General features: G+C 31.9%; 1 protein-coding gene across 1 annotated transcript; it reads left to right on the forward strand.

The window, feature by feature from the left end:
• Positions 1-10,501: 10,501 nt before the first annotated feature.
• On the forward strand, positions 10,502-13,616 carry LOC141591131 (ras-related protein RABA4d-like). Its single transcript, XM_074411544.1, has 2 exons — positions 10,502-11,034; positions 12,999-13,616. Exons 1-2 carry the CDS (start codon positions 10,808-10,810, stop codon positions 13,438-13,440), a joined length of 669 nt encoding a protein of 222 aa, XP_074267645.1. The 5' UTR covers positions 10,502-10,807; the 3' UTR covers positions 13,441-13,616.
• Positions 13,617-14,568: the final 952 nt, after the last annotated feature.

Below are 14,568 nucleotides of genomic sequence, written 5' to 3' on the forward strand. Positions count from 1 at the left end.
ACAGCTATTATTCTTTATTAAAAATGAAAAACCGTCCTTATCAAGTACGGAAACAGAAATAATGTTCTTAGACAAATTGGGTGCATAGTAATAGTTATTTAAAAATAACTCAAAACCACTAGGGAGTTGGATTACATATGTTCCCTTCGAGACTGCAGCAACTCTAGCTCCATTCCCGACTCGCAGGTCCACATCACCCTTTCCGAGAGGTGTGATGTTTCTTAGACCCAGCAAATGATTACATAGATGAGAACCACAACCAGTATCAAGTACCCAAGTTTCGAAACTTGCATACCAACAGGAACGACGCGGCCTACTTTTATGTCCTCACGGTACACAGGACAGTTCCTCCTCCAATGTCCAGTCTTGTGATAATGGTGGCATTCAATGTCACCGCCCTTGCTCTTTGCCTTACCCTGTGAGCTACTAGTCTCACCAGGCCCACTCTTACCGTTTCCTGGCTTCTTAAACTTTGGCTTACCTACAGTTAGGTCGCCTGGAGCTTTGCCCTTACCTTTATTCTTATTGGAAATCATGAGAACATCCTGCTTCATGCTCCCACTCAATTTCATATCCTTCTTGGTCTGTACGAGAAGTGAGTGTAGCTCATGAGGACTTTTCTTCAAGTCATTCATGTAGTAGTTCGCCCTGAAAAGGGCAAAACCATCATGAAGAGAATATGAAGCATTCGGTCAATGACTATGCTTTCACTGATTTTTCAATCAAGTGCCTCCAATTTCTCGACATTCTCAATCATGTTAAGAATGTGTGGGCTAACCGGTTGGCCATTTTGGAGTTTCGCATTAAAGAAGCGACAGGTATGCTCATAAGTAACGACTCTCGGTGCTTTTGAGAACTCGTTAGTGAGCGTGGTGAAAATCTTGTTTGCACCTTGGGCAATGAAGCGTCTCTGCAAATTGGTTTCCATTGCAAAGATGAGTACGTTCTTTATCGCACCCGCTTCCATGACGAAATCACTATAAGCAAGTGACTCGTTAACTCCTGCATTGGGGCCTGGGTTTACCGGTATTGGCTCAGTTAAGTACTTGAGCTTACCGTCAGCAATGGCAGCATTCCGTAGTGCTGCCTCCCAGTCCGCAAAGTTGGACCCATCATTCTTCAGTCGCGTGAACTGATTCATGTTGTCCATAAAAACTTTAAGCCACGACTCGCGTCCAAGTGTGGCACTCGGCATTGAGATTTCGTTATTTCCAGCCATTTGTTGTAACAGTATTATCAAAATAAACGTATTCTACACTGCGAAAAGAAGAATAAAAATAATAAGCATATGCATCGTTATGATTTTAAGTCTTAATGCAAAACTGTTATAAGCGAAGACTCAAACATTTATACAATTGACCTCCCTCAAGAATTATATAAATGATCCCAAGACTCAATTATTTGTAAATTGATAAGCCAACCTTTTGGCCAATTCTACTGTTAGAATTCTTGGTCGATAAATTTATGTAAATTCTATCTTTAGTCCATCATAATCACGAGAAATTTTTCGGACTATAATGTTGAGATAAACTAAGCCAACGTAGAAGGGGTCATATTATGCCTACCGACGAAGAAGGGATTCATAGTTGTTTGCCCTTATAAAGACTAGTCTCAATTTCCGCTTTAGAGGAAGATCCCATCAACTTTATTTTAATTCATTTTAAGTGAACTAATATCTAGCATGCGAGAATGAATAAACTAAGGTGATGGCTTAATAAGTATGTGACATCTGTATGTCCATGAAAACTAACATTCAACCTATATGAGTCAATTTTCATGCATTTTAGTAGTAGGTGGTTTGGTTTAGGCGGAATATGATGCAAAAACTATCATGTGAATGAAAAGCAATAGGAATGAAAACATAAAAACAATAATAAAGTCCTAGTGTGGCCTATCTATCAAAATGAACATAAATACAACTTTGGAATACATTCTTGGACCCTGGAAGCTTGTCTTGATGTTCCATCTTGATCCATGTAGCGGGAGTGAGCTCCAATCTCCATCTTTAGTCTTCTCAAAAATTACAATTTAAAATTACACAATAAACCTATTTACATTCTAATTTCAAAACCGTAATAAATAAAGAAAACCAAACGGAGATACGAGATCTCAAATTACATTAAAAATTATGTTTCCATCATTACGAAAACATAATTTGACTAAGGCCACACTAGGTATTACAAATTACAACCGATTGCAAAAATACGTAAATAAATTCATTCAACGATTCATTCAACTAAAAAAAATGCATCAACTAAATAAATTAAACATGCAAGACATAATTCCTTAATTATGTAGATTAATTTACACAAATCACCTATTTAAATGATCAAATTAAGTGACAATACCTCAATTAATCATATTAATTTCAATCTTAATTCATATTCACCTATAATATGAATTAATCACACATTATTTTAAACCTCTTTAAAATAATTAGGTATCTTTAATATGTGAACTTTTTCACAACAAACTATTATACAAAATATAGAAATGATGTATAATGATAATCATTGGCCAAAATAAACAATTTTTTTTTTTGTTATATTTTGCTCACGGCATCCAGCCAAAACAAAAAAAAACAGTTTTTTTTTTCTTTGGCTCTCGACAAAAACAAAAAAAAACAGCAATAACCCCTTTTTTTTTATTATTTCGGCAATTACAAAAAAAAACAGAAAATATATATTCCTTCTTTTTTTCTCGGCATATCAGCAAAACGAAAAAAAAAACAGAAACTTTTTTTTCTTTTTGTCACTCGGCATTAAGCCCTAAAACCGAAAAACAATAAGATGAACAAATTCGTTTATAGTTTCTATTAGAACAAGATTAGCATATAAATTAATGAAACATGATTAACCATATATGCCAAAAACTATATAGCAAAAAACAAATTTAACATCATCAACAAGACGATTTCCATTTACATTACAATTTAATCCTCATTAAATCAAACATCTACAAATTCATCATATGATTATTTTAACTGATTAAAACAACAATATGAAAAATCAAAATGGAAATAAATCATTAAAAACAAGAACAATACATGGCTGGAAAAAAAAAATCTTTTCGGCAAAAAAAAAAATTCAGTCGTTTTTTTTTCTTTTCTATTCAACAACTTTGTTTAAATTCAATTATGAAAATCATCAAAATAAAATCGTGGCCTAAGCTCTGATACCACTTGTGGGAATTATCTGTATGCATCCCTTTAATTATAAGGATTATAACGATATTATAAAGATGGTTACTAGTCATAAAAGAAAATTACATAAACAAAATATTAGAGAATTAAGAAATAACCTTCGGTCCTAGCTAATATGGCCTATGAACAATATCGCAATAATATTCTCCTATCAGTTGCACCCAAGATGATATGAGATATGCCTTTGTTCTTTGCTAGAATCGATCCCCAAATTAACTGATTAATCTTTAGGGTTTTGTGTGTATTTTTGATGAGAGAATTAGGTTAAAATTAGGTTTGAAAAATGCTCCTCTTAATCTCCCTTTAAACAGTGTATGTGGAGTGATTAGGGTAGATTTTTCTTTTTAATTTTTCGGCCCATATATCCGAAAATAAGAGGATTTCTCTTCTTATTTTCGGTTTGTCAACCTACCAAAAATAATGCGATTAAATCTTCTTATTTTGGTATTTTACAAAATGTATATAAAGTGTATTATTTATAAATTGTCATTTATTTTATTCCGTATTAATAAGTCTACATACAACAGCTTGCAGTTGATTTATTAATACGGGTCAATAATAATTTATTATGACAATATCGTATAATATATACTTTAACTATAAATATCGCATATTTATAATTTGCTGATTAAATATAACCAATTACATTTAATTACGAATTAACATATTAATTCGTCCAAGCTAACATTATATACATTAATTAAATATAACATATTATATTCAATTTACGAATATACAGTTAATTCGTCTCAGCTAATATTATTTAATCGGCATTAAATAATCGTCTCATCAACACGTTGACTAACTGTTTAATCAAATACATGAACTAACCTTTTAGTCATATAAGGCATCAATGTGATTACATTTCCATAATCACATCTCTCAAACACATCCTTTAGGTGTGACTTTTAGGGTCCAGTTGATCACCGCCATCTGTATGATAATAACGTCAAACTTTCTAGCAAGCCAACCGTTATTAGGTAATCGTTAATCAACTGATAAAATACGAAGTATACCCTTGTGAACCTATAAGAGATTTATAAATGTTATCACACTAATTTGTGGAGGACACAAGCTCCAACACCCTCAACCACCACACCATGCACCTCCTCTCCTCTCCCATCCGTTAAATTTTTTTTTTCTGCTTCAGATCTGCCAACTTCCTCCGCTGCTGCCTCTGTCGTCCTCTTCTCTGCCACCGGCTGCCGAAATGTCTTTTTTTGCTTCACTTTTTCTGCCGCCTCCGTCGTCCTCTTCTCTTCCCTTTCTTCTTCTTCTTCCCCTTGCTTCACCCCTTCGTCTTTTTCTGCCCGCTTCTTCTTCTTTTACTTTTTTTTTTAAGATTTGGTTGGCGTGTGGTGGTGATTGTTGATGGTGTCGTGGTGAGTGTGTGGTTGGGGGCGGTTGGTGGCTGCCGCCTCTCTCCCTTCTCCTTTCTCTTTTTTTTTTTCTTTTTCAGATCTATGGTGGTGGTGGTTGTTGGTAGTGGGTCATTTGTGGGGATGGGGATGGTGATGGTGGTGGTGTTGATGTCGTTGTCTTCTCCCTTCCTTTTTTTTGTTTCCTTTTCAGATCTGGTGGTTGTTTTTTTTTTCCAGATCTGGTGGGGCCTGGTGGTGGTCGTGCAGGAGGGGACGTCGTGGTGGTTGGTGGTGGAGGTGGTTTTTGTTATTAGTTGGTGGCGGCTTAAGACTAAAGTTACACCGATACGGATTAAAGTTACACCTTTAAAGTATTAAAGTTACGGTGACATGGATTAAAATTACACTTTTATAGGACTAAAATAACGTAAATTTAAGGTAATATATCCAAAATCACCATATTAAAATAAAGTTACATCGTCAAGAGATAAAGTTACACTCGTAAGGACATAAAGTTTCATAAATTAGGACTAAAGTTAAAGTAACCGTTAAAATTACATTTTTAGATAAATGCAAATTCTTATATAAAATAGCCTAAAAAAATTAAAGTTGCAATTTTTAACATTAAAGTTTCACTTTTAAAACATTAAAGTTACGACTTATAAATTAGTGAAATAAAATAAATATTAGGTAAAATCAAATTATTATATCAAAAATTGTATAAAAAAAATAAAGTTATAATTTTTAGCATTAAAGATTCACTCGTAAAACATTAAAGTTATAATTATAAATCAGTAAAATTAAATAAATATTAGTCACATTTATATTATTACATAAATTTAAATTTTTATATTAAAATTGGTTTAAAAAGATTAAAATTTCACTTTAAAGCATTAAAGTTATACTCGTGTATCATTAAATTTACAACAAAAATCAGTTAAATTAAATAAATATTTGTCACGATTTACATTATTTCATAATTCAATTTTTTATATTAAAAATAGCCTAAAAAAATTAAAGTTATACTTTTAAGCATTAAAGTTTTACTTGTAAAACATTAAAGTTTTATTAAAAAATACATAAATTCAAATTTTTACTTAAAAAATGACTTTAAAAAATTAAAGTTACAATCATAAAGAATTAAAGTTACATTCACATATTAAAGTTTCGCTTATAAAACATTAAAGTTTAAATCCAAAAATTGCTTAGAAGTAGCAAATCTCAACCATCAATCTTAGAAGATCTAATGACTTAGATTAGGACTTAGGGACTCACCATTTTAGGTGGACTCATTTGAACTTGCCTCCATAATCAGAGTTTTTTCCGATTAAAATGGGAAAATACACCTGGCGTGAAGAGTCCTAAGCTAATATAGAATAGGGTATAAGTGGCGGTGAAGAGGAAGATCACTTATTCGTCTTACAAGGATTCTTGATAACATAAAGATAAGGATTTATATCATTAATATCAAAATCCTCTATTTTCTTACTTTCTTTAACTATATAGTTTTATTATAAGGTTGTTGATTAAGAAAGCATATTATAACGACTATCCCCATTGTATCTAGCTTCGTGAATGGGTTGTGTAATTTGCCATCTGAATATACTTTTAACTATATAGTTTTATTATAAGGTTCTTTTCCTTTCTCATTTTTCACGAATTAATGATTCCCTTTGTAATTAGTAAAGAAAAGAGTGAATATCCAATTTTGTCCAGACCCTACATAAGCAACCACTACCCATTTCATAATAAATTATCTCTATTTTTTTACATAGGATTTGCGATCGATCAATACTTTTTAGATTGTAAGACAAAATAATCGTAAGATTCGGATCAATTTTTTTATAACAAACAACAATAAGTTATAACATATCTTATTGAAAATCGCTTATATTTTTTTTGTCAATCATTAATTATAATTTCAAGTTTAGGAATAAGTTTAAAATTAATTATTTCACATAACTTTTAAGTTTAGGGGTAAGTTTAAAACTATGAAAACAAATTGATATACGCACCGTAACTGCACATTTTCTGTATCTTATTTGAATCAATGTAAAGTGTTGTTAAGACTTGTAAAAATAAGAAGGTGATTTCTATCTTTGAGAAACCAACATACTCAACACATACTCTTCATTATGTTCATGATATATCAATACATAAAACCTTCTTAGTTAAAACAAATATATAAAAAAATACAGAGTAGTAGAGACCTGCATACGCATTTACAAATAACAGTAGAGAAACTCTAAGAAATTGTATAAATATAATTTTCATATAATTAGTAATTTTCACAGCTTTAGATCAATACAAATTGATGCAACCTTTAATCAATATAATTACCTTAAAATCAAGACTCCTTTTTTTTTTTTTATAAAAAAAACACAACAAAACTCTTTAAGAAATAGAATAACCTTAAATTTATTATATTTTAAAGCTCGGTAATTTACAAAACATGGAGACGCTATCGCTTGAAAAGTTCATGTTTTAAATATATATATTGATTGATATTGGTCGTCTTGTATATATATTTCATTTTATTTTTTTATGTAGACTTTAATATGTTCTCTTCTTTTTCTCTTTTTATATAGCGTATCTCTAAAAAGTTCGGCTAATATCATATATTATATTAAAGCTGAAACCAGCAGCCCATTGATCGCCACGTGTCAACACCTACTCGTACGCCACGTGTCATTTGTTGAAATCCAAAGATTGCGTACAAAATCCTAAGAATATTAAATAACTTTCCTAATACATTTTAGGAAATTACAATAACAATAATTTCAAACGTGCATTGAATATCCTAATTAGAATAACAAACACAATCCGAGATTTTATCATTTTATACACCTTGATATCCGGTATCTTATCATTCTATACAAATATATAATATAATATTCGGTCAAACAGAATATTATTAGAATAATTTATTAAAATTATCTCCAAAGATATCGCCAAATCAATTTTTGTTTACACCTTAATAGTTAATAATACTTTCCGCTCCCAAAATATTTTCATATATTCTTTTTATAGTAAAAAAAGTTACTATTACTACATTATTGAGTCGTCTAATCAAGGGTAAGTGTTAAAAAAAATTTCTCCTAATACGAATTGGTTTTTTAGGATGAAAATTCTAGATTGGTAGCATGGTTATAGGAGGAAATTTCCGTTTATTGCAATGCAATTATGGAGAATCTTTATTGAAGATATCTAAAAATATAGCGTATAATAATAATAGCAATGAATAAGACCAAGAATTAAGGAGTCATTCAGTTGGAAACTACAAAATTAATCGTCTCAAATTTGGAATGAGCGGTCAATTTGCCGAGATTTTATCAAATATTTAAAATCCTGGGTTTTATAGAAATTGTATATCAAGGGAAGCTATTTCATTTGACCATATTCAACATAATTTTGCCATTAGAAATTACTGTAGAAATTTAGAATATCTAACCTACTCTATATTCGTATTCTAAGTCTCTTTGGTTCATTTTACTTTTATATTCCTTACAAATTTGTTTATATAATTAAATTCTAAAGTTTTCAATTATTCTGAATATGAATTATGTTTAAAATGTAGGATGAAAAATTTGTATATCTGTATTTGAAATTCAAGATAGGTACGAAGACTAAGTTACCAAGCACGTCAACAACAAATAGTCCATGTCTTCGCCGCTACTTCCCTTTGGTAATTTGCTTTTTTTTTTTCTAATACTTTGTTTTTAAACGTTTCATATAATTTCTATTTTATTCTCTAATTTAATTATCCACAATGTTTATTGTGGATTATTTAATATTTTTTTATTGTAATTGAAGGTGAATAAAATTTGTGTACAAGTAGATGGATGATCCTGATGGCATGTGTTCTCGCCTTCTGGGCATGAAGCACTTAACTTACACTTCGAGGCCTCCCTTCAGCGGCTTGAAATAGGATTCATTATCGGTTTATTTTTTTTACCTTGCAAGTACTCTAAGTCTATCATATAATTTACACAAGTGACAATACAACACTAATGGCTTAGAAATTCACATTGGCAATAGTACCGCCATTTTGATACTTCACAAGTTCACATAATAAAAGCACAGTTGATCTTTCTCAAGATAGACCATCTCATTATAGACGGCCACTATCCGTCTATAGCTATCGACGGATAGTGGACCTCTCACAAAAATAAAGTGGGAGGGCAAGTGGGGGTATCCATTTCCCACCCACTTGCACTACCCACTTTCATTTGTGAGAGGGACGCTATTTGTCTATAACTATAGACAGATAGTGTCCGTCTATAATGAGAATTTGTATTCTCAAGATGGGGTTAAATAACACCCTGCTTAAATAGATTGGACACGCCTTTTAATAATTCCTAGATATTATGCTTTTTTCTCATGTATTTTATTTGCCCTCTTTTAAGTTTAAGATGAATGTACTATCTTAAAATAAGAATTTGTGATAAAAGTAATACTGTATGGTCATATGCTAACGGAACTCTAAAGATCATGGTTGTTACCAAGCACACAGTAAGTTCAAGAGATATACATGGAAAAAGAAGACCCGAGACCTAACTCCCATAAAGACAAATGCTTCAAAAAAAAAGTCTCAAAACTACAAGATAACGATATACTACATCCGAATGTGCAACATTTTTATGCAGGTATAAAACCATTTGTGGCACAAGAAAAGAGTTGTATTTTTAAATTTTGTATATTAATGCGTACATTTAGTGTACACGTCATTAAAATTGTTTTTAATATTTATAGAAAAAATAAAGGGAACCAATAATGAGACTGTACATTAAAATGATTTTCTCTCCATCCCACTTTTATTGTCTTCCTTTTTATTTTGGGGAAGATTTAAGAAATATGGATAAAATAACAACTCTATTCATTTAATTAAAAAGAATGGAGAAAAGAAGGCTGAAAATGAATCGAAGAAGTACGTATCTTAAAAGTATTACCATGACACACATAGCAAAAAGAATAAGTAAAATAAAACCTAAAATAATGGGTAAAACTTACAACAAGGGATGGTGGTTATGTTGAAGGTACATGATGTATGGGATGGTGGAGGAAAGACGGGGTAGGGTAGTTGTTGGGGGCTGCTAAGATAGGGGTTAAGATGGACGTCGTGGTTTGAGGGACAATATGCAAGTCGTTCATAATACTGATTTATTTTTGTTTTTATTGGCTCGACTTTTCGTTTAAGTTATATTTCGAGTAAATGTCGGGTTAGGTTTCGAATCGAGTCAGTTTGGGTTACCTTTCGAGTCAATTTCAGGTTCTCTTTCGGATCATGTCAGATGTCGGATAAAGTCAGGTAAGGTAGAGTCAAAGCATTTACCGGGTCAATTCGTGATACATGTCATCTCAGATCGGGTCAGACTCGGTTTCGGGTCGGACTCAGTTTCGAGTCGTTAATCGGGTTACGGGTTATCATCGGTTCAAGTCCGGTCGGTTTCATACTTTGGTTCCGGGTATATCTCACTCGAGTATTATTTATCAATTTAGTGTTATACCAAAAGAGAAAGAATTGGATAAAAACACCATAGTACTTCCGATCTACCATTTAACTTAATTTTTTATTGTGTTACTTTTATTTTCTTATTTTTATATAATTTAAGATTATAATAAAAAAAAATTCATCTCGCATGATTTAACAAGTTAAAAAGCAAAAAAAAATCACAAAGTATTATAAATAAAATTATCAAATGTAACTTCACAAATATATGCATAAACAAAATAACTTTTAGAAAGTTTTATTTAAAATCTACTAATGAATTAACCTTTGACTTTTACAACAAAAAACCATACGCAATCTCTATTTCGATCAACACTTTTCGTAGCAACCCGTGCAGTGCACGGGTACAAAAACTAGTTATTGCAATATAGGTTGCGCAATACATAATTTACTGCCAAAATGAATATGGTATATTAAAAAGTTGTTATTGGGTCCCGTTTTAGCCGTTGTTTCCTCATTTCCCTCTCATCTCTCTTCTCACCCTTTCCTCAATGATCATCATCATTCATATCAGCAATTTCCTTAATTATATTTTCATTTAAAACCCTAGTTCTGTGATTGAAAGATTCAACCTCTCCACAAAGGAATTTTTTTCTTTCCATTTTGATTATTTCAATAAGGTTAATACGCTATTTTGATCTCTCCAATATTGTTGTAAGGATTTTTTTTTTGGGTGACACATTTCGCTGGCGTAAGAGAAGATAATTCAAATAATTATAAAATATTTACGGAAGAATGTCAAATTTATACGGTGATTTTAATCAGAAAATTGATTATGTGTTTAAGGTGGTGCTAATTGGGGATTCAGCTGTTGGGAAATCGCAGCTATTAGCCAGATTTGCGAGGAATGAATTTAGTGTAGATTCGAAAGCGACGATTGGGGTTGAATTCCAAACGAAAACCCTCGTCATTGATAAGAAGATCGTTAAAGCTCAAATATGGGATACCGCTGGACAAGAGAGGTTTTCCCTTTTACGCTCATAAATTTGCATTTTAAATACCGGTAACCAGTTTGCGAATCGAATTCTTTTTATTTATATTTGTGGAGTCGACATATGATATAATAGGAATGATACCCAAATTGCATGTTAGTTGGTGGCATTGTATCATTGTGAAAACTCTTATGAATGCTGATTATAAGTTAACAACTACAATATAGACTTGATTTAAAGAATGTCCAAAAATCAAGTAACACTGACAAACTTAGATGTAAAAATAATGCATTTACTAGTAATGTTCATCATCAATATATTTTGGATTCAGTTATTAATTGGCTCATGATGGAATTATTTTATTTGTAGAGCACATTTATGTTGTGTGTTAAAAACGATATGTATTGTTAGAGTACTCCGAAATACAAATTATCGATTCCGAAGCTCATTAACATTCGTTATAATTCATATTGTATTTGATGTTTGACAAGTTTAAAATACATAATTACATATATGCAAAATGTATGATGAGGCTATGATATGCTATGATTTGGAGTTTGGACTACAAATGTTGGTTCCATAATGGCGGTAAACCATTGTGTGCAACTTAAGATATTGATTATATGGAGTATATTCTTTGGTAGGAGATTGACCGATCAATCATGATACCCTAGTTGCGTCTTTTATTGTCATCGCTGATGAACTTTTAACGTCGTGGATGAAATAAACAAAGTCAGCCAAATGACCAGATAGACTCCATAGATAACTTTATACTTTTTTTTTATTCCATGAATATTTCTATTCGATAGTTCGTGAAAGATAACATCAAGTGACTTGTTTCCATGGCAAAAGCTATTTTATGGATTCCGAACATGCGACTTCTATTACTTATCACTTGGTGTCGGAGAATACCATCTCATATATGAATTCTTATACGAAGTAATTATTCTCTGTTTATGAGATTTTGCTGGGTGGTAGTTCTTAAAGGGACCAGTAAAAATTACGTAAACTTGATATCGATATTCTGTTTGAAATTGTTGATGAATAATGAAAAAACCTTTCTGCTATTTAAACACATAATCAGATGGAAGAAAGACTGACAAATTTCCTACATTTGTATAATATTGCATTTCCTTCGCCGCGTTTCGACTTCTTTTTGTAGAATGAGATATGGTATTTTTGTTACATACACGTTGAATTGTTAGCTAGAGATAGCTTATTTGCACATTAACATGTTAGATGTTATCTATAATTATTAAAAAATAGATATTTTTCATGTTTATATGTGCAAATACGAAGTATTATTCAGCTGACTTTATCAGCTGACTTTATCAGGTGATTATTTGTTTTAGTTACATATTTTTGGGTGTTTCTGTGTGTAATTATTATTTCAAGGATTTTAGCTTGAATAATTTCCCTTATTTAATTGTGCAAGTAGTAAATATTCTATAATTAGTGTCTTAACGGGTTCTTTTACTTGGGCTTATACTTTTTTCTACTGTATAATTTACTTTATGTGCTTAAGGCTAAAGGCAATATAATAACTCGGTTGATAACGCTTTCTCAAAGGAAAATAAATTTGATGATTACGTCTTTTTGGAGATCAAGGCCTTTGGTAGCTTTAATTTGGGTTCAAAATAAAGTACAGAGTCGACTAATATAGTGTTCTATTTTATTACAATGAGAGCGGCCCTAGATTTCTAGCGATCTAATTATCTCTTAATTTCATTAGATATTGCTTTTATGTATTTAACTTTTCACATATATATGGAAGGTGGTAGCGACTTGTATTTTCTACATATCTTGTCAGCCTTGTTAATGTGTCATTGAAGTTTATGGTTCCATATAAGTGATATGATCGCAAAAAATGTTAGAAGTATTATTTATGTTTGCCTTGGTTCTTCTATCTAGTAGCCATGTCAATAACCAATACTTATTAATTCATTTAAGTGATACACATTTGATCAACTCTACGATATGTTTTCTTTGTTTAGGTATCGAGCTGTTACAAGTGCATATTACAGAGGAGCAGTGGGAGCAATGTTAGTGTATGACATGAGCAAGCGACAATCATTTGATCACATAGCACGATGGCTAGAGGAACTAAGAGGTCACGCCGATAAGAATATAGTGATCATGCTAATTAGCAACAAGTGTGACTTGGCCTCTCTTCGAGCAGTGCCTATTGAAGATGCAAAGGAGTTTGCTGAAAGAGAGAACCTCTTCTTTATGGAGACGTCGGCTCTTGATTCCACTAATGTTGAGACTGCTTTCTTGACTGCTTTAACCGAGATATATCGAACTGTCCATAAAAAAACGCTCTCGGCTACTGGGGATATCGATACCATTGGCAACGCTTCCCTTCTTAAAGGCACTCAAATAATTGTCCCCGGTCCTGAGATTAGTAACCAAGGGAAAGGAGGTTGTTGCTCATAGTCTAGAATCCTTTTCTGGTTTACTAATTTTCAATACAGTACAATTTTAGGGTGTAATGTTATGTAGTTCTAGAAAAAAAAGGCTTCCTTTGTGGCGAGATTTTGGTTTAGGAGTACATTTTTCCATGAAAATATGAGGTCATGTTTCGGCTCAAGGAAATTGAATTGTTAACAGTATTAATCTTGACTAGAGATCTGATTTGGATTCGGTAGAAGCAACCTGAAATCGGCCATTTTCCTATGATTGCGTTTGATAGCGCCTCATAATCAGTCAATGTAACCTCTAAAACACAGATAACTCAGTTGCAATTAGGTTTCTTAGGTGATTTTTAGTACCATGGATTTATGTACAGAGTTTTGCTTTTGATCTGAGGTTAATTCCTTACAAAGTCTTGACCTTATGAGTTGTACATATTGTTATAACTTTTACGGTAAAGCGATTGTTAAGAAGTATTGACCGAGGAACGGTCCCATCCATTAGCATGGAAGTATTAAAATAAAATCATAAAAGCATGAAACTTCGAGTATCTTTGTGACTCAGTCTTATTACTCTTGTACATTTTTAACCTGTTTACTCTTATACTAATGATTATCATTAAACGGGCCCATTGGGTCACACACAAGATGAATACGGTGTTTCCTATTTAAAGCCGGGCTCAAATATGGAAATAGGGCTCTTATTAGATTAGGCCCAGCTACGATTAAGGTAAGAGTATGATTAGAAAACTGGGTCTTTATCTCTCTATATATACAAATGTATGAGGGCCGGTTTTAATCTATCATATTCTTTCTGTGAGTTATAATAAACCCAATCTTTCATACTAGCATACAAAGCGCATCTCTTATTCATTCCTGTGGATACTAGCAGAAGCACTACAATTGGAGTGCTCTTGGTTATTTGTAGCAGTTGAGTTATTCATATCCGGATCTTATTTTCTTATATTGCTGGATTTTATTGCTCACGGATTAATTCCGCTGCAAAGTAATTCGATTTTTTGTATTTGTGTTTAATTCTGAAATCTAACATGAATATGATCCTGGAGATTTGTGCATAAAAATAATTTGAAGGACCAACAAATTCCATCAGTGATATCAGAGCATATATGCGATGTTAAAAATCGAGTTAAAA

This window comes from Silene latifolia, chromosome 7 (assembly GCF_048544455.1).
Source record: "Silene latifolia isolate original U9 population chromosome 7, ASM4854445v1, whole genome shotgun sequence".
Classification (NCBI taxonomy): domain Eukaryota; kingdom Viridiplantae; phylum Streptophyta; class Magnoliopsida; order Caryophyllales; family Caryophyllaceae; genus Silene; species Silene latifolia.

What these genes read in the sequence shown, in the direction of transcription:
- LOC141591131 (XM_074411544.1), top strand. Translation starts at nt 10,808, where the DNA reads ATGTCAAATTTATACGGTGATTTTAATCAGAAAATTGATTATGTGTTT. An exon ending in GATACCGCTGGACAAGAGAG is followed by an intron (nt 11,035 to 12,998) that starts GTTTTCCCTTTT and finishes TTCTTTGTTTAG; the next exon opens with GTATCGAGCTGTTACAAGTG.